Here is a 24,677-nt window from a genome sequence, read left to right as displayed (position 1 = left end):
GTTGAAATGACATCCTAAGAAAAGGAATAGCTGGTGTAATAGCTTAGGTAAATGTCTACCCTAAGAAACCTAAAATAAATACTTGCTTAATGGACATTGGAAATACTGAACATGCAGAATTAAACATGCATCATGGCTACACGTGAACGCATTAGGGAAAAGTACCTCAAATGTAATGATAATCTCTGACGTGTATCGCAATAAATAATTAGCCATTGCTGAACAACTGTGCATTACATCAATACATTGCTATGCAGCATAACCGTCCTGTTGATAACTAGGAGGAAAGACTGCAGTTAACTCGTTCTACTGAAAATCAGATTTGACAATCAATTGAGAACTCTCGTTCCTTACAATTTAATCGTTTTACTCACTAAATGCAGGCAGCAACAATATACATGTACACCATTTTGGCAGCTTTACAGTTAAGAAAATGTACACCAGAGTACAATAGGTATAGATCTTTTCTTCTGGCATAGGGATTTAATGTGCACTTTCTCCAGTGACTAAAGCCCATAGAATGTAACATATTAATTATCTTCATGCGTCAAGGTACTCTGAAGCACTACCAAGTGGTATTTATGCTCAAACACTCAAATTATTAAACAATAGAAACACATCTATGTGGATTTCTGTCACAGTGAAAAAACGTACCTGGGTAAAGTGCTTTGGGGCTTGCTGGCCTGATTTGGCGCTTTTCGATTCTCTGCAGCCAAGCATGAATCCAACCTTTCATCCATATCAGAAGTACACACAGACTCTGTATCTTGGTTCTGCAAAACACATACATCAGTATTAACAATGCCACAGTTTAAACTAAACGTATGAACATCATTCATTGAAAACATTATAGAAAAGAATATTCATCATATGGCTGGTCTGATTTTGGGAATGCGTTCTTTGTTATTTAATCTACAAATATTTTCATATACATTGGTAATGTCATTTTAAGTAGCTAGCAACTCAACACTGGTTTAAGTGCAGGTAGATAATGACAATTCTTGAACTTCTCAATAAATACCAATTCATTCAGTATTTGGTGTCCACACAAAACAAGTCCCACATCTGGAAGGTTATAAGGTTCTAGGGATAGAGACTTTCACCACTTTCCTTCATGCCGACAGAAGTTGCAGACCATATAAAATTCCTTTGCAGAACTCGCAAGGAGGGTAGACCCACCAGTCTGACATCCTTTATCTCTAAAAAGCTGCTGTTATGGTCTGATTTGTCTAAGGGCCAAGAACAGAGACATTCCTAGTGTTGGGAAATCAAACACATTGGCTATCAATGTCTGCTTGGAAGTGGTTTTCCCCAAAAAATAAACTTAACAAAAAAGCTGAAAAGTAAATACAAGTCATGTACGTATCAAATATTCATCTGAAAAACTGATTCTTTGAAAAGGTTCGACTTTTGCTCGTTTATGTAGAATGTCAGGTTGGGACTGAGATGAATATGCAGATGTGAGGAGTAAAACACTGTTCCTGATTGACTTCTTTACAGTGAATTAACAAGGAGCAAGGTCAGCATAAACACAGGATGTTCCAATTTAGTCGGTCACTAAACATGAGACACTATGTTCAATCCTGAAGTGGCTGCATGTGAAGCCTAGAGTGTGGAAAAGGATTGCGCTTTCAAACAGCTAGTAGCTGCCCACCGACACTGGGGGATTTTTAAGTAACTTGTAAGACAGTGCAGCCTACACACGCGATAATTAGGGTGGTTGAGGAGATGAAGTTTGTCTGTGAGGTAGTCTTATTTTGCATGGGAAGCCTAGAATTGGTGAGACAAAGCTGTACTGTGCCTGCACCACGGTGCCAAGATAGTGGCTTGACCAGCGACTGGCCTGGGTGAAGCAGTGATGGATCTTAACCCCAGGTGAGGCAGCCACAGAACTGGTGTTGCTTCTATGGTTTTTCCAGCGGTGGAGTCGGTGTGCCCCCAGCACCCACACATGATTTGAGCCCTTGGCTGTAGCTCTGTCAAAGCTAGCTGGGAGAAAGGAGCAGGGTGTAGGTGGAGTTTATCTGAGCTTAGACCCCTTTGAGTGGGATCATGGCAAACAAGAATGGGAAAAGGAGAGGGGTGATTCTTTTATGCATCCCTTTCATTCTACAAGAAGTGAAGTTGAGAGGCAGTTACAGGCCTACTCCCCCTTTGAATGCCTCGTCTGCAGGCTCCATCTCTCCTGGCCTCTGACTGTGGCCACTATCTACAGGCCACCTGGCCAGGTTGCCCTCCTTCTCCCAGAGTGGGCTGACCACTCCTCTTCTCTCCTTGCCTCTAGATCCACCAGGATGCTTCTAATCCCACCTCTGGGCTCTTCTGCGACACACTTGCGCGTCTGTCTGTCTGTCTGTCTGTGTGTCTCTCTCTGTCTCTCTCTCTCTCTCTCTCTCTCTCTCTCAGGAGGTGGAGGGTTTCGGGCGCATCCTCTGACAAACTGACCTGCTGCCTTCTCCAAAGGCAATAGAAACTCTGTCCTGTCCAAGTCTGCGTCTCTGCGGCCTCTAGCAACATGGCCAAGCTATTAAACATCTGCAAAGAGCTGGGCAATTCTGTTAGGGGCAGACTCCCAGGTATGCCAGAGTGATGCTGCAGGTCCGTGAACTCAGAGGGCCTAACTCCTGCCCCAGAATAAACAGAGGACTCAGACAAACGGCAAGTACTTCACTGCGGTTTATTACAGCCAAAAACAACAGGCATCAATACAAGAACTCAGAGAAATTTCAGCATGTCACGCAGTAAATGACGCGCAGGCCAGTTTTGTCCCCACAAAGTGTGTTTACTCCGTCATCACTTGGGCCCTTCTCCAAAACCCTAACGGAGGTGAGGCTTGGGTCCTGAGGACACTATTACCTATACATGTACATTTAGATGTTATTCTATTGGCTCCTACATGTCAGGTGGTTGGCGTGTCCCTCCTCAAAATCTAATCTACTACATTGTTGCAGAGTACTGGGATTACCATTGGTTCTTGCCCGTTGCTACCCATCCCTAGGGTACCAAGCTGCGATTGGCTAGAGCCGACATCTGCAGGCATGGGACCAGAAAGCGTTCTCAGCTCACTGTGCACCTTTTCAAGGTGATGGGAACGATTATGTGTCTGTATTGTAGCTTTTGTATACCACCTTGCCAATGAGACAGTGTCCAGTTTAGCGCAGCACTTGTAACATGTTTTGTTGCACTCTTGTTGCAGCTTGCGTCTAGCTGCCTGGGATCAGCTCTCCTTTCCCATCGCCAATCACTGTCCATTGTCTGCTTCGACTGCATCACGTGTCTAGGGACCACATATTTGAGCTCTGTAGCTCTGAATTATGAGGATTTATTCCATGTCTTCACAGCTTGTCACTTCGTCGTGTGGGGATTGGAATGTCTATCTCTTGTCCTTGGCTGTGCGCCTTGTCTCACATCGTGCTCGCTGTGCAGCCTGAAACAGTTTAGCTTGTCTCCTGCTCTGTAGCCTCAGAGACGTCATTTCACCATAATGCCAGGGGTAGCGGAAGTGACATATGACCCTTGACCCCCCCCCCCTTGTGACATCACAGGAAGGGATATCATTTGACCCCACCCCGAAATGATATCGTGGGATGCGATGGAATGCGACCTTTCACCCGTTGACAAAACAGGAAGTGCTATCACATAGCATTGTACACTACTAAAAATATGTTTAGGATATCACTATAATGTGATGTACATTTCATGCAAGAATGGATCGCCATATGTATCGTTAAGATCAGTGTATATAGGTCCATATTAGCAAATTACTGTGAATGCAAGCAGACGTCCATAACCAAATGATAATGATGTGTTATTATATAGCACTTACGCTTAAGCGCTTTATATAGAAAAAATATACACCCATTATCACCCAACCTGTGCTGGTACTCATTTATCAACCTCAGAAGGATGAAAGGCTGATTTGAGGCATTTAAGAACAGACTAAATCAGAGACTCACCCCCTGAAGTGTGCCTGAAATAAACCTTTAATGAGTCGAGCAATTATTGCATAGAATTCAAGAAAGACACATTATTTGGTATTCCTAATCTGTCTTATTTAGGGTCAGTGCTGAAAGTGTTAGACTTGTGACACTCATTTTCTTATTTTTAATTTTTTTTTTTAAGGGGCTTTAACAAGAAAGCCAGCCACTCCAGAAATAAAGAGCAACATGGTGCTGGCCACATCCCATGACCTTGCATTACAAAAAAAAATACAAAAAAAAAAAGTTTTTTCTTTTTTTCCCTAGAGGTCGCAAGGGTGACCACAGAGGTCGCAAGGGTGACCACAGAGGTCTCCATTGCGACCTCAGAGGTCGCAGTTGCGACCCCTGGTGACCCCTAAATGACGTCCATGGGTGGCCTGAGGCCTTCCGTAGTTTTCCTATAACCATTATAATGCAGTTTCTACATTGTCCATGTTATGCTATGGTCCTTGATACGTTGCTATACGTGGCGTGCTCAGGCTCCATATTTGCTCCTGCATGGCCATGTGACTATCAGCGTTAAAGCATCAGCAAGCTCGCCCAGAATCTGTTGTGCCTTGCGATTTCTGCATTACTGCATTTGTCTCATGACTAAATAATAAAGCAATGACAGTATGTATGTCTGTCCTCTAGCTATAGAGCTGTACGCTCGTGTTCTTCATGTATTCGTGTGTGTATTTGTGTCACGCAGTGCGGATTCCATGTGTGCTTCATGCCTAAAGCTGCTATGTCGTGGTGTCTCTAATGATGTCAGCAACATGGCTTCTTGGTGCTTAGTCCACACTGTTCCTAGAGGCGTCTCCGATCATGGTCTCCAGGTCCTCTCTCACGTATGGATAGATTTGTACCGCACCTGGTTTGTATGGCTGGCTGAGAGGGTACCGCTCCATGAATCTATCGATCATTGGTGCAATTGGGATTCGTCCGAAATAGAATGGGTGGTTGCAATATTTTCTTGCCTTCCGTCTCGTCATGAACTTGATGGGAGGGGGAGGGGGTGGTAGGATCCTGACTCCCTCTTCAGTCCCCCACCTCTGGTCGACCGGTCTAAAACATCCCTATAAGTCAGTCCTTTAGCTATTGGCTGCCATATCTTTGTTATTCCTCCGAGGTGCCCATAGTAATGTGTGATCATTAAAGTACCAGTTCATATAAGAGCATACTCCAATGGGTTGCACCACACCCATCTTCCCTCATAATACTTTGCATCAAATGGGTTGTCCAACTTCATTGCTCCTAGTGGGAACAGTTTACATGTCGCTATTCTCGCTCTGAGCTTGTCTCTTTCTGCCACAATCTCGTCCTTTGCTCCTCCTATGTTCACATCCATCAAGACCTGCATCCCTATAGCTTCATCTGCCGTCTTCTTACACTTGGTGAGGCAGATTTATATCCCGCACATTGACACGGCTGCCAGTACCAGTGCTCCCATGATCACCTTTAGTCCATCTGACGGCTATGGCATCCATGACTATATACATGCTATCCAGCTCTGGTCCTTTCCTTTTCCTTTCGCTTCTTCCTCCATTTTGGCATGCATTTGGGATAGTTGAAATACTGCTTCCGACAGGGTACTATTGTGTTCGTCATTGGCAGGTATGAACGTGCAACAGGAACTCCCAATTTTTGCGCAAACTCCTACTTCCATAGCTGTGAGCAGATCCAGACGGTATCTATTCTGGATTGCCACCAACCTTACTGCTTGGAGCGCTTCTTTTATTGTGTTGAACTAATTGACTGTGGAGTTTATTGTTACCACCCGCTCCCAATGGGTAATCTGTAGCCATTTCACATTTGTTTATGTCTGTACGGATGGTATTAATGATGCAAAGAACATCTGGGTCCTGATGAACAACTTGTGTTCTGCTGGCACTTCATCTAGTACTGTTTCTGATGTTTCTGAGAAGTAATTCCCCTCTCTCTTTACTCTGCTCAATTGAGCAGGCTTCTCCTTCTTGTCTGTCTGTCCCTCCTTCAGTGACCTTTTCTTCCTTTGGTTGGGGTTTTCTTTTTCAGGAACTCATCGAGCTTCACATCTTTCTGTGGCACAACCAACGAAGGCATGTTGATATGTACCAGCAGACAAAGTCTTCCCATTTTGGTGGCAGCTTCTCATATGCCTTCGATCCGCATGCCCAGTAGTGGTCCATCAGTACTGCTGTGCCTATCTTCATGGCTGAGTGTTTCTCTATACTCGTGCATCCGACATTCTAGCCAACTTCTACTCCACCGTTATTCTGATAACAGTGCTTGAGTCTTCAGTGGCATTATTGGCATCGATCCCGCTTCATTCTCCACCCATAACAGTAACTTTGCACTCGCCTCCCATTCCTTCAGGCACTTGTCACTTTCTTCTTGTGTCTTGTTCACTAGTGACTGTTCCAGGGTTAGGGCTTTGCTCCCTACCACTCCATCCTTCCTTCCATCCATCCATCTTCACAGTACAGAAGTATCTGTCGCCTTTCCCAGCATCCAGGCACCCCTCCTGTCTTTCACTCTCGTCCATGATCATGGCAGTTCCTTCAGTGCTACTGTCTTTGTCTCTCCCTTGTCAGGCCCATCAGTTATATATTGATTCCTTCTTCTTACTGCCAATAATTGTTCATCACGTCTAATGTTTTTATGTAATTATCTTCATACGGGAATGTTGCTCTGGACATCCATCTCAATGTTGCTGTCTTCCCCTGGAACCTTCCTTGAGTAGTCACACCATTGGGCAATACATCAAGCATTGTGCTCTGGTTGCCGGTATTTCAGTTGCTATGAACATTCTGGAGGCACTCGTGGCATAGGGGATTCATGAGCAGACATAACAGCCTTCCCTGGTGGTTTCCTTCCCTCATTTTGATATGTATTTGTACTACATGTTAGACACTTGAGCAGTGCCGGTGAGATACAGGTCTACCCCGTTCATGTCTGTCAACACTGCGCTTGCCTCTGCTTACCGTATCAGCAGTGTTCTCGTGTCTACCCGACATGGTGGTTCCACCTGCTTGGGTTGGGGAATGTTAGTAGAGGATACAGCGGTAGCACTAGCAACAATAGAAATCCTCCAAAATATAAATGTAAAAACTCCAATTGGAATAAAGAGACAACAAAACTACATTTTTTATTATTTCACATTTTTACTTACGCTGCTGGTCCTTGCAGCCTGAAGATATATATAGTTGCCAGTCCGAAATATGCAAAGAAATAGTGTTTTAAGTAACACTTTAAGCCCCATGGACAAATAATTGTTTATGGCAAATACTAACACTTCTTCCCACACTGCCCTTACTGAATGGTCTCTCAATGTTGCAATGATGGGAGGGTCGCCGTGCTTGAGCTGTGGGAATGTTTGGGCTAAATACTCTATAAAAGGCAAGGAAATACATTCCGGGAGATCGTGCTCTGAATCTACTGGGTCTTCTTACAGTGTGGACAAATTGATTTGAAAAATGATCTGGGTGGTGGGCATTGGGCAACATGAACAATCATCAATCAGTACATTGGCTTACTCGTCGATTGTATACGGAAAAGTAAAACAGACAGTGTTCCCTCACTCTAAGTCGATGAGTAGTCCTGTCCCTAAATCTGTTGCCTGCAGAGCGTGACCATTGGGTGTCCTCCACTTGGTCATGTAAGTTCAGAACCCGCTTGTAGCTCTCCTAGGTGCTGAATTTTGACCCTGTATCATTGCCAGATAAGGCTGCTGCTTTGTAGGGCTTGATGTCTGCGAGGTGGTTCAAGACAGACTTCCCCCTAGCTTGATAGCATGGTCTGCCGCCTGTTCAACAATATGGGGTCTTGTACATTGTGTCACATTCCAAAACCTCACAGAGTTCCTTAAAATTATAATACCCCTACATTGACTGGGTTTTTTTAATCCAGAGTTGTGTGCTGTCGCAGTTGCTCTCTCCGCTGTCTTCTGGGCCCCCCCTGTGTCGTATCTGGCGAGCGATAAGAGGCGCTATCAAATAAGTAATATACTTATGCATTTCTTGTCCTAACACATCTGCACTATTCTCACAGTCTTTCAGTGCTCTTGTGGGAGTAGCCAGTGGGAGATGCGTGCGCCGTCCTGTCACCACCTCATGAGGCATTTAATGGTGGTCAGACCCAGGCTTATTGTGCAATGCAAACACAGCAAGAGGCAAGCAGTGCGGCACATTTTTCTTTGTGTTCTGCTGTGTTTACCCCATTTGCTTACGGGTGGTACTCACAGGCGAACTTGTGTTGGATACCCAACAACTGTGTGATGTGCTTCTTGCAGTTCCATAATCTGTGCTTCTGGCAATACATTGTAGCCTTCCTTTAGTACCATGTTACTTGTGCACTCTCGAGCATGTGGAGCTCCCTCTAGTTCCCATAGCTCCCCAAAATACACTGTGCACTTTGCCTCAAAGTCTGCTGCTTCGTTTCCTCTTGAGATGGAATCTTTCCCTTTAGTGTGTGCTTGGCACTTCACTATTGCTATTCGTGCTCGATAGGTAATTACTTTGATCAATCTACCCAACAGAAGTGCATGCGGTACTGGAGTCCCCTTTGTCCTCCTGAATCCTCTTCTGGGCCATCTTGACAGTCCAGAATGTACTGTGGACGTCACATAGGTGGAGTCGCAGTATACGGTCACCTCCTTCTCTCGGCTATGTTCCAGTGGTAGTATTAGGGCCACTAGTTCTGCTGCTTGTGCTGAGTAATGGGATGATAGTCATGCACTTGCCACTACCTCAATCGTTCCATCTTCTTTCAATCTTACTACTGCAGTTCCTGTATGCCTGACCCCATCTGTCCGGTCAATTGTTGACAACACGTCAATAAAGAGCACTTCTCCCCCCTCAAGTTCAGCCTCACCTACCTTGCAAGTGGCACTGAACAGCTCCATGTTTGCTGTACAGTCGTGTGCATAGACTCCTACCTGTAGGACATCTGCTAGAAAAGTTTTGGGGTTCACCAATCTGCATCTTACCATCTTCAGAGATGCATTTGATAGTATTAGTTTGGACCCTAATGCTCTTTGTGTCGTCAAGGTGCTCTTTGGCTACTGCAGTATCGCAAAGAGGGCGTGCACCCCATGGTAATTGCTGCCGATTTCCCCACTGCAAATGCGGCAGCTGCTAAAGCTTGTTCGCACTGATAATGTCCTCATTACTGGGTCAGTACCGCCTTTATCACTACACCGTCAGTGTGCGAAAACAGGAACATTTACCTTTTGAAGTCTGGGATCCCTAGAACTGTGCATATTTCTTCTTTCAGCATGTCAAATGCTTCTGTCATTTCCGTGGTCCATGTCAGTGTTTTGTTCCCTTTCTGCGCCTCCTTGAGGACGCCCAACAGAGGCCTTGTGTATGTACTTAGTCAAAGACCAATGCTCTGCAGTAGTTGCACAGCCCTAAGAACTGTTGCATCTCTCTCACTGTCGTGGGCTTGGCTGTCTTGCGTATTGTCTCTGCTCTTTCTGGGGTGATCTGTCGGCCATTTTGGATATTGTCTGTCCAATGTATAGCACTTCCTTCTGACAGTACTGTAACTTGTCCTTGTCCACCTTGTATCCCTTGTCGGCTAACACTGTTGACATGTGAACCGAGTCCTGTCTGCACTGAGCTTCTGTCTTGCTGCAGATCAAAATGTCATCCACGTACTGTAACAAGGTGCTGTCCATCTGTATATTGCATAAGTCCATCTGTATCACCCTGTTAAAGATAGATGGTGACTCGCCGTACCACTGAGGAAGTCTTGCATGTTTCCACTTCTGGTTTCAATACATGAAGCTGGTCAAGTCTTGGGAGTCTGGGTGTAGTGGTACTGAGAAGAATGCATTGTTCAAGTCAATGAGTGTGAAGAGGACAGCTTCTGCCAGAATGATGCACAACATAGTAGTTGGATTTGCAAATAAAGGATACTCTGCTTCTACAATGTGGTTGAGAGGCCTTAAATCCTGTATGAAACGCCATGAATCTGCCCTCCCCCCACCTCCCTTTGCCTTTCCGACTGTTGTGCTCTGAAATTTCTCTTGGTTTTAGTTTGATCTTCACCCCAACTATGCTCTTTATGTGCCACACATCATAGGGACTTGTTGTCTATAGGGTGCTGGGCACCATAGCCAGATCCTCCTCACAGAATGGGGGTGGCACTTCCAGCGCCATTGTCATTCTCTGCGATACCTCCCTATAAGTGTATCTGCAACCAATACGTCACACTCATCTTAAAATACCATCTCTGTCTCCAAACCTTTCTTCTCCAAAGAGCCGGTCATCCGACATGGTGGTCAACCTGCACACTTCTGCCACTGCAATCACTGCTCTCCATGCACGTCCGAGGTTGTCCATTCCATGTACCACAAACCAATCCTCTCTTAACAATACTGCCTCAATTTATATTAGCACTATGGTTCCCTCTTCTTCGTCCAATGGCGTTCTCAGGCCTGAATAGGTACTCCTTTGGGTCCCTCCATACCTCCCCTGCGATCCCTGGGAGCCATGCAATATCTATGTCAGTCCCGTACTGGATCATTTCCACATCCACGGAAACCACCCTCTGTAGCCTGCGTCAACAAAAAGCTTGGACAATCTCTCTTACGTTGAGCATGTGTATTCCTGGTGTGGAGCACACTATCCCTTTGTTTGTGAACTAAATAGTCATGTTAAGTATGCTCATGATGTCTCGTTCCAGTATGTTTACAAGTGTTTGTCGAGAGTAAAGTAAAGGTAGAGATAGATCATGATCTCCTATGGAAAGTGAGATATCGTCCGTGAAAGGAACCACTTCCCGAGCCCCAGAGAATCCTTGAGTGTTTATGGCATCGCCTGACAATTTAAAGGCTCTTTTCGGTATTCAGGACCTAGTCGCCCCTGTGTCTACAAGAAAGGAAACTGTTTTGTCACCTATAGCCACCCCTATGTGAGGTTTCTCTGCAGGGCTGGGTGTGATCGACAGGATGGGACACATCAAGTTCGTCTGTGGGCTGTCCTATTCAGGGTATAGGGACATCCCATTTCCAGTGAAGGGGTTGTTCCCTATCATGGTAACTCCTCCCAATTGTCTAACAGGAACTGTTGCCATGGAGTTCACGTGTGCTGCTGCGTTATTGCTCTGTATCTGTGCTAGTTGCTGTGTGTTCCAGCGAACCTGTGGTGCTTACAAATACTGTGGTACTGGTGCTTGCAACTGTGGTACCGGGGCTTGTGGCATCTGCTGGTGTGTGCCTTGTATCTGTCCTTGCTGCTGCTGGTCATGTGTATAGTAGTCGTCCTGATCCCCTCCCTTGGTATGGCTGCAGGCCTTGTGCTCCCCAGTTCTGCGGCATCCCCCTGCTACTACATGCTCTCAATATGTTCCCCAACTGCCCACACGTCCAGCATTGTGGCAGCTCTCTCCCATGCCCTTGGAAATCCCCTGAAAATCCCCCTGGGCCCTGCTGCATCTGCTGGCCATAACCCAGAAACTCTCCTGGAAACCCCTCTTGGGTCCTCTCTATGGCCCCCTCTTCCTCGAAACCATTGCTGTGTTCCCCCCCTGTCCCATTAACCATCCTCAGATGGGCAGAGCGAACTGCTGAGGCTGTTGTGACCCCCTGTGTGGTGGGGGGCTGGTTAATACCACCCCCTCCATTGCATACTTTGATAGTTTTTTTCTGTACTAGTTTCGCCTCGTCTACCTTCCTGTATTCCGCCTTTTTCTTAAGCTTCTCCTTCCGTAGCCTACAATGGTGAACAATCGTGAGCTGTATTTCTGGCCATCCTTTTGCTTCCATGCCAATCAACTTCCTTATGTGTTTCTGAACGGGCTCTGGGAGCCACTGGCATATATATGATAGAATATTGCTACTGTTTTATCCCATGGCTCTCGAGTTTCAAGGCGCGCCAAAGCTCTTGAATCTCCTTAATATACTGCAAAGGGTCTTCACCTTCCCTCATTTTCCAAGACATAATTGCCCCAATGTCTGATGTTTCTGGGTATTGTGTCCTTAATGCTCGCCATACAATTCTACAACTGGCAAACGGCAAAACATTGTGCGCCGTGTTTTGTGTTGTCACCCCAGGGAACCCCGCCCTCTTCCCTACGTCACCCGCAGCGTCCCCCAAGACCGCCACTAGTAGTCCCTTTACGTATCCCACTGCTAACCGGTTACCCACTGTCATTCTTTCCATCTCGTAAATCCACTTCCCAGCCCCCACACTTAATGAGGGCAGTCTACACTTTATGTTCTCCATGTCTGCATGTTTCCATGGTATGTACTGAGGTCACACCCCTCCCCTCTCCAGTAACGGCATTTGCACAAACCCCTCCTCCTCATGTGTGTCCCGAGTCAGTCTGACCTGTCGGTCCCTCTCTAGCTCTCAATTCCTGCACACACATCGATTGGTTCCAGTATGGGTACACAAACACTGTCATATTTTCTCTTCCCCTTGAACAAGCTAGGGCTGTCTCCCCGTTCCTTCGTCCTTGGAGGTCTCTTAAGTCTTTCTACATAGGGTGCTACGTCATCGATGTTAATCAAGTTGTCCATTAACCATGGTGCTTGCTTGCCGCTGCAGCCCCCCAATGCTCCCTCTGTGTGTGATCTATACTCCCATGTCACTTGCTTGTCTGCACCTGGCCCCCATGGACTGGTGCCCGACAGTGCTCTCCCCTCTCTTCCATACTGTTCCTGTTTTCATGGTCAGACCCTGAACCCAAGTTAAAGCAAAAATCATCTGCAAAACTGAGTCTCCTAGAGGTCAAGTCTGTGTTAGATTTCATACTGAAGTCAATATCCCTGGAGTCATACTTGCTGCCCCCGCCCCAGGCTCCTAAGCCTGTACCGTTTCGTTCAGTGGCACTCCTGTCCAGTGATGTCACGCTGTCTGGCTCTGCCATCCAAACCTCCCCAACTCTGTCATCTGTCCTGTCCACCGTCCGTTGTGTCCATCGTTCTTTCGGCTTGCCCGCCCAGCGCTCTGTACACATGTTCCCTTGCAAATCTGTTCACCTGCAACTTCATTTTCTCTGTCGCTTTGCGTTTTTCCTGCTCTGCTACTTCCCTTCACCTCTCAATCTCTTCCACTTCCCTTGTTTTTCTATCCCACAGCTCCCGTTTATTCTTTTCCTCTCCTTGTGATCCCTTTCAATCCTTTCTTCCCTTTCCCTCTCCATCTTCTCCTCTTCCTCCTCCTCCCTTTGTTCTCTACCCTCCCTCTCCAACTTCTTTTCTCCTCTGTCTTCTGTCTAACTTCCCCTCTCGTTCCCTCTCCCTCCTATCTGACTCATCCATTATCTACAGCCAGTCTGATGCTTTGATACTCCCATTCAGACCTTCCATTGACTTTGACGCCTCTGCTGCTTCCACATCTGTCTTTCCTTCCAGCTTCAATAATATCTATCCCTCCTATCCACTCATTCGTTGCTATGTTGCCGAGCTCCTCCTTGGCGCCCTTCTGCGCCTCGCCTATTGCTTCTTGTTCTGTAGCTGGGTGTCCTGCGTCTCTCAGCTACTCCTCTTTTGTGTATGGTGGTGGCTTATATGTTGGATTCGAATACGCCTCGGCTGCTCTCAATTCCTGTAATGCTCTTATTTCCTGCAACGGGTACATCCCTTGCTCCTCATGTGTCTTTTCGGATGCTACACTCAGAGGGACATGGGGAGGGGCAGAGGGATGAGCCCCATGCACCTCCTGCTGGCTAAGCGTCCACCGACGCCTCGCTGCGTCCTCCTCCTGGAACACGCACCACAATTCGAATATGGCCATGCGTTTTGTTAACTTCTTCCCCTTATAGGCACCCTGTACGTGTGTCAATAGTGACTGCTGCACATCTTTGGAGAAACTTCTGCATGGTGGCCATGGTTTAGTTGACTTTCCCTCAGTGCATTTGGACCATTCTATGCTGTATTTACAGATCTTCTCCCTATAAGTTGTGAGTGTCTTACACAAGTGCTGTAGGGGCGAGTTCCCCCTCCCCTGATACATTTTTCATGCCTTTACCAGACCTCAAGTCGAGGGTTTCGATAATCCACTGTTTAGGAAGGAAAATACAATGTAATTGTCATGATCACTGCTTCCAAGGAGCCAGGACCAGCCCAACGTCCTTGGAAGCAGGCCCCTAACCCTAATCCTAGGCACCAGCCGGTCCCCACGGGGAACTTTTGGACCTTGTCCTGGCGCCGGTGGCACCAGGTTCATCAGAATCATCGGTCCCGGCACTGGAAGCGCCGGGCTCATAATATGTGTGCAGATGTTTGGGTGGACTTACCTGCAGCAGACCATGCTGCTTACCTACCAGCCACTTAGAAGTCCTCTGTGAACAGGAACTACTTTCTTACCTGGGTGAGGCAGCTCCATTCCCTGGATTCAGCATGGGAAAGCTTCTAGAACTGGAACTCTTTTCTTACCTAGGCGGGGCCGTGGGGGAAGACGCCTCATCACTCCAAGGCTATTTAAACCACACCCGATAGAAGAAACGTGCTTCGCGTTATTCTGCATCTGCAGCAGAACGCTCACCGAGTCTGTTCCAGCCTTTCTTCTTTCGATCCTGAATCTGCAAGAATCATACTCACCATTCCTGTATCCAGTCGACAGCAGCACCTGCAGAGACAAGAAACAGCAGGTTAGCAAGGCAGTTTTAACTCGCAGTGCTTACTCACCTGATCCATCGGCTGCGGTCATTTCGGCACGCTGTATTTTCGCCTGTGAAGACAAAAGCATTGTCATTACTTAACGGCACTCCGTGAACTCTGGAATTCTTCACGCTGCATCGCCGCCTGCGGAGATAAAAGCATTGTATTTACTTACGGGCATTCCGCGGACTCCGGCGCTGCAAACAAACTTCTGAAAGACAAAAGAAGAGACATTAGACAGGTATTTACTTACGCTCATCGCGCTCTTCACAATAGAACGCCTGCAAATACTCCGGTGCCTCTTCAACACGAACTACGCTGCAAGGGAAAAAACAGCTAGAGCGCTTGCATTTACTCACGCATTTCCAGGCGCTTTATTTCATCTTCCTCAAGAGTCCTGCAAGCAAAAGGGGAGAAAAGCATCATACAAAGTCCTGCCTCGCACCTAAAGACTATAAAGACTATAAAGACTAAAAAGGTGTGTGGAAACTCACCGCTCGTGCTATTAACGACGGTAACGGTCCTCTGAGTCCAAGAGGCCTATGTTTCACCAGTGAAGGAACTGGCAACAGCGCCCTGCATCAGACGCAGATGGAGAGTCCAGCATTCACCTATCTAAGGTGAGCACGTTGACCAGGGGGCTCTACGGAGAAGCTTGGGAGAGAGAGGAAGAGAGGCATTACACAACCCAGACCATTAACCCCTATATTCTTTCACCTGCAGAAACCTCACCCTACGAGTTCGTCACACAGTGCGAAGAGGTTCGACCCCAGAAGCCCATCGAGTCCAGCACATCACCTTTCGATTCACAGACACCTTCCTACCACGACCTGCGCCTCCGTGGGAATCAGGTGAGCGTTACAGAACGCGAAGCCCACCGCAAAACTCCTACCCAGGCGCAATGGAAACCTCAGACACTGATCACTTAGCCCAGTTGCTCGGGGAATTAAGAGCAGAAGTACATGCAGCTCGTCAGGAAACAAGCTCTCTAAGAAGAGAACTAATACTTTCCAAGGAGCGAACAGAGGACCTCGCTAGGCAATTGCTACAAACGCAGGCAGGACAGACACCTCTGCCCGCTCCAGGAGGAAGTTATCCTTCTGCACCATCTGTAAATCCAGTGCAAATCAATCTACCTGGTAATGTGCCCTTGGCTCCGCCCGAACGTTTTTCTGGTGACCCAAAGAAATATGCAGTGTTCATCAACCAGTGCCGCTTACATTTCTTATGTCGACCAGCTGCATTCCCAACAGATCAGACCAAAGTGGCTTTCGTGCTTTCTTATCTCAGTGGCAGCGCCGCAGATTGGTCGATCCCTTTAGTCACCCAGGATGATCCGGTTCTACATGATTTCCAGGCCTTCCAGTCCAGTATGGAGAAACTGTTTGCAAGACATGCACAAGGGCAGGCCTTGGACAATGAACTTCTTTCATTACGACAGGGTAATCATGACCTCTTGACCTATATAGCCTCATTCAACAGACTCATAGTGGAAACTCAATGGCCCGAGGACAAGAGAATAACGCTTTTCTACAGAGGCCTGCGTGGAGAGCTCAAGGATGTGTTAGCTCAAGTTGTGAACCCTCCACAAGAATGTTCAGACTATATTGACTTGGTCGTCCAATTGGACCACAGATTACAGAACAGGAAGGCTGATCGCTCTAAATTTGATACCCGAGTGTTTTCTAAACCACAGACTCCTACTAAGGGAGCGGACACTGTGGAACCCATGCAAATAGGGGGGATGAAAGGTCCTTTAAGCCAAAAGGAGCGGGAAAGAAGAAGACAGCTGCAATTATGCCTCTATTGCGGGAACTCAGGGCACTTTCTTCGAGACTGTCCAGTGAAACCAGCTAAGAAGGCTGTAGGAGCCGCAGACACCAGTGCCACAAGTTCTGAGCAGGGAAACGACCTAGCCGGGCAAGTGTAGAGGTCCTCTTGCCGAGCGTTAAGATCTGTCCCGTGACCTCGCATTTCGTGGTGCCCATGGTCCTCATTAGTCCAGCACGTCCGGATCGTTTGCATGCAATTCAAGCTTACATCGACAGCGGAGCAATCGGCAATTATGTGGACCGTGAAATGGCATCAAGGATGAATCTACCCCTTGTCCCTAAGGCAGTAAAGGACGTCATTACTACAGTGGATGGCACGGAGATAGCCTCCGGACCATTAACGCATGCCACCCAAGAAGTGACGCTAGTAAGCCAAGATGGACACCGGGAAAAAATGGTGTTCGATGTGATCAAGGCCCCTCAGTTCCAGATCATTCTGGGAATCCCTTGGTTAGAGAAACACAATCCTCAGATCGACTGGCGAGCAAAGACGGTTCAGTTTCCAGAATGTTTTACCACTTGTTATCCTCGGCCTGAAGTTTCAGTGGCGGCAATTTCTTCTGAGGTTCCTACATTACCTTCCGACTACCAGGAATTCCAAGATGTCTTTCAAAAGGATCAAGCTAACACCCTGCCTCCTTATAGGTCTTACGATTGTCAAATAGACTTGATACCCGGAACAACTCCTCCTTGCAGTAGGATGTATGCCCTCACCGAGCCAGAGAATCTTCACCTCAGACAATATCTGGACCAATACCTAGCTAACGGGTTTATCCGTCCTTCTAAGTCTCCAGCTTCCTCAGCTTTGTTCTTCGTTCCGAAAAAGGAAGGAGACCTTAGAACTTGTATAGATTACCGCGCTCTGAATCAAATCACCGTTAAAAACAGATACCCGTTACCTTTGATCCCTGAACTCCTGGACCAAGTCAAAGAAGCATGTATATATACAAAGTTAGATCTCAGAGGAGCCTACCACTTGGTACGAATAAAAGAAGGCAATGAATGGAAGACGGCCTTCCGCACCAAGTACGGGTTATTCGAATATCAAGTGATGCCCTTTGGACTTTGTAACGCTCCTGCCGCTTTCCAGTATTTTATGAACGATGTCCTTAGAGAACTCATAGATGTGTGTGTTGTTGTCTACATTGATGACATCCTTGTCTATTCATCATCTGAAGAGGAACATCAGAGACACGTTAAAAAGGTTCTCGAGAGACTGCGTCAACATAACCTTTTTGCCAAGCTTGAAAAATGCGTTTTCAACGTAACTGAAGTTGAGTTCCTGGGATTCATATTGTCACCTAATGGGGTTCATATGGATTCGAAGAAGGTCGATGCAATCATCAAGTGGCCATCACCAACCTCGGTAAAAGGAGTTCAAAGCATGTTAGGTTTCGCTAACTTTAACCGCAGATTCATTCCTGAATTCTCCCGGATAGTCCAGCCCATCACCGCTCTGTTAAAAAAGAACAAACGTTTTGAATGGTCTACTGAAGCAGAACAAGCTTTTCAGGACTTAAAAGCAAAATTCATTTCTGCACCTGTTCTGAAACATCCTCGCCCAGAACTCCCCTACATCGTGGAAACGGATGCTTCTAGTCTTGCTATGGGGGCAGTTTTATCACAAAGAGATCCAGTCACACACCAATTACATCCTGTAGCCTTTTGGTCCTGCAAATTCTCGGCTCCCGAGATCAACTATTCCATTACAGACAAGGAACTTTTAGCCATCAGATCGGCCTTTAAAGCCTGGCGACATTATCTTTTGGGAGCCAGACACACAGTCACGGTAATGACTGATCACCGCAATCTACAATACCTGAAGACGGCCAAAGCTCAGTCTTCCAGACAGCTTCGCTGGGCTCTGTTTCTGGCTGAGTTTGACTTTATAATCACTTATCGACCCGGCAGTAAAAACGGAAAAGCAGATGCCCTCTCTCGGATGGGAGTAGATGAACATTTGACCAATCCAGAACCAATACCCATAATCCCAGAACAAAGGATTTTGGGGTTAGTCAGCACTCAATCCTTTGAAGACATCAAGACTGCAGTCAAGGCACTCCTAACTCCGGCCGATTTGCAGGACTGGCAATTAAAGGGAAAAGAATTCTCAGTGGATCAAGGCCTACCATATTTCCAAGGACGATTGTACTTGCCCTGTGAGAAAATACAAAAACAAGTAATCTCCGCTTATCACGACTCTCTGATGGAGGGTCACCCTGGCATTACCAAAACCATGGAAAAGATCAAAAGACATTTCTGGTGGACATCATGGAAGAAGGATATTAGAGACTTTGTAATCTCCTGCGGTGTGTGTGCCCAGAATAAAAGTCAGAAGGAGAAACCAGCCGGCCTTTTACACCCTCTGGATATTCCTCCCTGTCCATGGCATACCCCGTCCATGGATTTCATCACGGACTTACCTCCATGCTCAGGGTATAATACCATTTTAGTAGTCGTGGATCTATTCTCCAAGATGGCTCATTTCATTCCCCTGAAGGGCCTGGCCTACCTTCGGCTTCGGTATTGGCCCGAGAATTCTTAGAAAACATCATTCGGTTACACGGTTTTCCCTCGGTTTTAATCTCCGATAGGGGAAGTCAATTCATCTCCCACTTTTGGCGAAGTTGCTGTCGTCTAGCCCAAATTGATGTAAGACTTTCAACCAGTCACCATCCCCAAACTGACGGACAAACCGAGAGGACTAATCAGACTCTAGAGCAATATCTGCGTTGCATTCTCCAACAAACTGAAAACCCTTGGAAGGATATTCTGTGGATCGCTGAATACGCTTACAACAATTCGACTCATTCTGGAACCGGGAAGACTCCCTTCTTCCTATTATATGGACATCATCCTAGACCCTCTAATTTGGATCCTCCCCAAGAATTCGAAACACCAGCTGTGGATCATTTACACTCTGAGATTACCCGTGCTTTTAAGGAAGCCACTGCCCATCTGCAAAGAGCTAAAGCTCAAGTCAAAAAGGGAGCAGATCGACACCGTAAAGAGGCCCCTCACTACGCAGTAGGAGACCAGGTCTGGTTATCCACTAAGCACCTGCCTCTAAAAGGATCCCGCACCTTCAACCCGAGATACCTTGGACCCTACACCATCTCTACCATAGTTAATCCGGTGGCAGTCAAATTGGAATTGCCTACGCATATGAAAATACATCCAGTATTCCATGTCTCCTTATTAAAACCAGTACAACCAGAAACTCGATTGACTGAACTCCCAGAACCCGTTTTGGTAGACGGAGAACTCGAATTCGAAGTAAAGAACATCCTAGACTCCAAAATCTCCAGATTTAAATTATACTATCTGGTCGATTGGAAAGGATACGGTCCCCAGGAAAGGTCTTGGGAACCCTCAGAATATGTCCACGCACCTCGTCTGGTCAAGAGATTCCATCTGAATCACCCTGACAAGCCAAAACCCCCGGAGAAGACACGCTTAGGAGGGGCCTTGAGGGGGGGTACTGTCATGATCACTGCTTCCAAGGAGCCAGGACCAGCCCAACGTCCTTGGAAGCAGGCCCCTAACCCTAATCCTAGGCACCAGCCGGTCCCCACGGGGACCTTTTGGACCTTGTCCTGGCGCCGGTGGCACCAGGCTCATCAGAATCATCGGTCCCGGCACTGGACGCGCCGGGCTCATAATATGTGTGCAGATGTTTGGGTGGACTTACCTGCAGCAGACCATGCTGCTTACCTACCAGCCACTTAGAAGTCCTCTGTGAACAGGAACTACTTTCGTACCTGGGTGGGGCAGCTCCATTCCCTGGATTCAGCATGGAAAGCTTCTAGAACTGGAACTCTTTTCTTACCTAGGCGGGGCCGTGGAGGAAGACGCCTCATCACTCCAAGGCTATTTAAACCACACCCGATAGAAGAAACGTGCTTCGCGTTATTCTGCATCTGCAGCAGAACGCTCACCGAGTCTGTTCCAGCCTTTCTTCTTTCGATCCTGAATCTGCAAGAATCATACTCACCATTCCTGTATCCAGTCGACAGCAGCACCTGCAGAGACAAGAAACAGCAGGTTAGCAAGGCAGTCTTAACTCGCAGTGCTTACTCACCTGATCCATCGGCTGCGGTCATTTCGGCACGCTGTATTTTCGCCTGTGAAGACAAAAGCATTGTCATTACTTAACGGCACTCCGTGAACTCTGGAATTCTTCACGCTGCATCGCCGCCTGCGGAGATAAAAGCATTGTATTTACTTACGGGCATTCCGCGGACTCCGGCGCTGCAAACAAACTTCTGAAAGACAAAAGAAGAGACATTAGACAGGCATTTACTTACGCTCATCGCGCTCTTCACAATAGAACGCCTGCAAATACTCCAGTGCCTCTTCAACACGAACTACGCTGCAAGGGAAAAAACAGCTAGAGCGCTTGCATTTACTCACGCATTTCCAGGCGCTTTATTTCATCTTCCTCAAGAGTCCTGCAAGCAAAAGGGGAGAAAAGCATCATACAAAGTCCTGCCTCGCACCTAAATACTCTAAAGACTATAAAGACTAAAAAGGTGTCTGGAAACTCACTGCTCATGCTATTAACGACGGTAACGGTCCTCTGAGTCCAAGAAGCCTATGTTTCACCAGTGAAGGAACTGGCAACAGCGCCCTGCATCAGACGCAGATGGAGAGTCCAGCATTCACCTATCTAAGGTGAGCACGTTGACAGGGGGCTCTACGGAGAAGCTGGGGAGAGAGAGGAAGAGAGGCATTACACAACCCAGACCATTAACCCCTATATTCTTTCACCTGCAGAAACCTCACCCTACAAGTTCGTCACACAGTGCGAAGAGGTTCGACCCCAGAAGCCCATCGAGTCCTGCACATCACCTTTCGAGTCACAGACACCTTCCTGCCACGACCTGCGCCTCCGTGGGAATCAGGTGAGCGTTACAGTAATATCAATACTTTTCAAGTTACTAAGAGCCTCTCTGGCCGCACAATTTATCAGGCGTGCTCCGCGCACCGCCCCTCCTTAAAAGTTTGCTTCCTCCTCAGGCACACCCACAATCTTGCGTATGTGCCTTCCATGCAACACCACTGTTTCACCTCATCTGCCAAACCCAAGTTTCTACTGCTAGCTCCTCACTATCTCTCACTCTCCATGTCCTATGTGCAAGCCTATGGGTGACATCACCAATTTTATTAAACAAGGTAGTGCTGAAATATGCAAGGGTCCTGCAGCCTCCCAGGTTCCACGGCAGGGGAAACGACCTGGTGCCAGGCTGACGCAGCTAACCATCAACTCTGCTACCAACTTGTTAGGACAGACTCCCAGGTATGCCAGAGTGATGCTGGGGGATCCGCAGACTCGCAGGGCCCAACTCCCAACCCAGAATAAATGGAGGACTCAGACAAATGGAGGACTCAGACAAATGGCAAGTACTTCACTGCGGTTTATTACAGTCAAAACCAACAGAGATTGATACAAGAACTCCGAAAAATTCCAGCATGTCACACAGTAAATGGTGCACAGGCCAGTTTTGGTCATTACTCTAATCACTTGGGCCCTTCTCCAAAACCCTAACGGAGGTGAGGATTGGGTACTGAGGACACCATTACCTATAGGGTACATATAGATGTTATTCTACTGGGTCTTAAATGTCAGGTGGTTGGCCTGTCCCTTCCCCAAAATCTAACTTGCTACTTTGTTGCAGAGTACTGGGCCTACCATTGGTTCTTGCCCGTTGCTACCCACTCCTAGGGTACTAAGGGCTAGAGCCGACGTCCCCAGGCCTGGGACCAGAAAGCGTTCTCAGCTCACAGTGCACCTTTTCAAGGTGATGAGAACGATTAAGTGTCTGTATTGTAGCTTGTGTATACCACCTTGCCAATGAGACCATGTCCCATTCAGGGCAACACTTGTAGCATATTTTGTTGCACTCTTGTTGCAGCTTGCGTCTAGCTGCCTGGGATCGGCTCTCCTGTCCCATCGCCGATCACTGTCCATTGTCTGCTTCGGCTGCCTCACGTGTCTAGGGACCATGAATTTGAGCTCTGTAGCTCTGAATTATGAGGATTTATTCCAGGTCTCTGCAGCTGGTCCTTTAGTGGTCTGGGGATCGGAATGTCCCCCTATCTCTTGTCTTTGGCTATGGGCCTTGTCTCACACTTCTTGCTCCCTGTGCAGCCTGAAACAGTTTAGCTTGTCTCCTGCTTTGTGGCCTGAAGCCTTTTGTACTTTTCATACAACCATTATAATACTGTTTCAACATTGTCCATGTTATGCTATGGTCCATTATAGGTTGCTATAGGTGGTGTGCTCAGGCTCCATAAATGCTTCTGCATGTCCACCTGACTATCGGAGTGGAAGCATCAGCAAGCTCGCCCAGAATCTCTTGTGCCTTACGATTTCTGAGTTACTGCATTTGGCGATAATAAAGCAATGACAGTATGTATATGTATCTGTACTCTAGCTATAGAACTGTATGCTCATGTTCTTCATGTATTCGAGTGTGTGTGGTTGTGCCGTGCAGTGCTGATTGCACGTGTGCTTCATGTCTAACTATGTCGTGGTGTCTCTAATGACGTCAGCAACATGGCTTCTTGGTGCTTAGTCCAGACTGTACATAGAGGTCTCTCTGATCATGGTCTATGGCTCCTCTCCCACACATGGATAGATTTGTACCACACCTGGTCTTTATGGCTGGCTAAGAGGGTACCTCTCAGTGTATTTATCGATCATTGGTGCATTTGGGATTCGTCCGAAATAGAATGGGTGGATGCGATATTTTCGGGCCTCCATCTTGTCATGCACTTGGTGGGAGGGGAGCTGGTGGTAGGATCCCGACTCCCTCTTCAATTCTGCAGCCTATACCCCTCCGGTTCCCTTCCAGGCCCCATTTACGGCTCCGGCTTCTCACTTCACCACTAATGCACTTGGTGGGAGGGGAGGTGGTGGTATGATTCCGACTCCCTCTTCACTTCTGCAGTGTCTACCCCTCCTGTTCCCCTCCAGGCCCTCTTTACGGCTCTGGCTTCTCACTTCACCACTAATGCACTTGGTGGGAGGGGAGGAGGTGGTATGATTCCGACTTCCTCTTCACTTCTGCAGTGTCTACCCCTCCTGTTCCCCTCCAGGCCCTCTTTACGGCTCTGGCTTCTCACTTCACCACTTAAACTCAGGAAAGCCTGTCCTCCCTCTCTCTTCCTCTCCCTCTAGCTCACTCGGCCCCCCTCTGGCCGCCTCTCCCTCTGCTCCTCCTTCTCTTAAACAACACCTGACGATGTTTCTAGACAAGTCTGATCTATGAAAGTGTTGTCCAAACAGGTGCTCCCCTGCTCCTTCAGAACCATTAAGGACCACATTGACACCTTCGCTCCAGCCTTGCTGATTTCTGCAATCACTCTTTTGCAACTGGATCTCCACCCACCTCTTCAAGCACTCCCATGTGCACCCCCTCCTTACAAAGCCTTTTGCCGATCCTACCTGTCCAGCAAACTACCCATCACTCCTTTCCTGGGTAAACTCCTGGAAAACCTGGCCATCTCCCAGTTTACCTTCCACCCTGAATCTGCTGGTTGTCTCCATGACCATCAGTCTGGCTTCAGAGTAGACAGAGGTACGGAAACTGCTCTCCTGAACTGCCGTGAAGATCTGCTCTCTGATCTCATCTCCAACCTTCCTTCTGTCCTCATCCTTCTTGACCTTTCCTCTGCTTTTGATGCGGTAAATCACGCCATCCTGATCAATCGACTGAGAACCTGGGCATCACGGATCAGGGCCTGGAGTGTTTGACCTCCTTCCTCCTGGATCGAACCTCCCAGATCCAATTTGGGGCCTTTCTCTCCACTACCTCCCTCTGCACAAGTGGTGTTCCCCAGGGCTCCATCCTCCCACCCTGGCTCTTCAATGTCTACCTTGCCCCTTTGGCCCACCTGATCTCTACCTTCTCTAACTTCCAGTGTTATGTGGATGACACTCGGCCTCCTCTCCTCGCTCGCTCATTCCTGACTGTATCTGCAATTCAGGATTGGTGCGCCTCCAACAATCTCTGCTTTAATACCAGTAAGACAGAGATCTTTCCCCTTTGGGACCTGTGCTCTCGCTTTCCCTCTCTTACTCTGGCCGCCCTCCTTGGGCCTTCTTCCTTCGCCTTCCTGTGAGGCGAAAAAACTTGGTGTCATCTTCAACTCCACTCTCTCCTTCTTGCCTCACATCACAGACCTTGCCAAGAATACCCACTTCCAGCTGCAACTCCTCAGAGGTATTTTTCCTTTTCTCACTTTCCCCCAGAAGCCCTGGTCTCCAGAGCCCGGATTATCTCTAGA

General features: G+C 47.5%; 1 protein-coding gene across 4 annotated transcripts in view; it reads right to left on the bottom strand.

Moving 5' to 3' along the window:
* Positions 1 to 24,677, bottom strand: part of SPATA7 (spermatogenesis associated 7) — a 466,226-nt gene that overhangs the window by 137,775 nt on the left and 303,774 nt on the right. For all 4 annotated transcript variants that reach the window (XM_069637949.1, XM_069637946.1, XM_069637948.1 and 1 more), the window contains one exon: positions 655 to 773. In XM_069637949.1, the coding sequence (XP_069494050.1) occupies positions 655 to 773 (119 nt within the window). The remainder of the gene's footprint in view (positions 1 to 654; positions 774 to 24,677) is intronic.

This window comes from Ambystoma mexicanum, chromosome 14, assembly GCF_040938575.1.
Source record: "Ambystoma mexicanum isolate Mex_15411 chromosome 14, UKY_AmexF1_1, whole genome shotgun sequence".
In the NCBI taxonomy this organism is placed as follows: Eukaryota; Metazoa; Chordata; class Amphibia; order Caudata; family Ambystomatidae; genus Ambystoma; species Ambystoma mexicanum.
The sequence above is the reverse complement of the archived record's forward strand: the minus strand, read 5'-3'. Positions and strand labels throughout refer to the sequence as shown.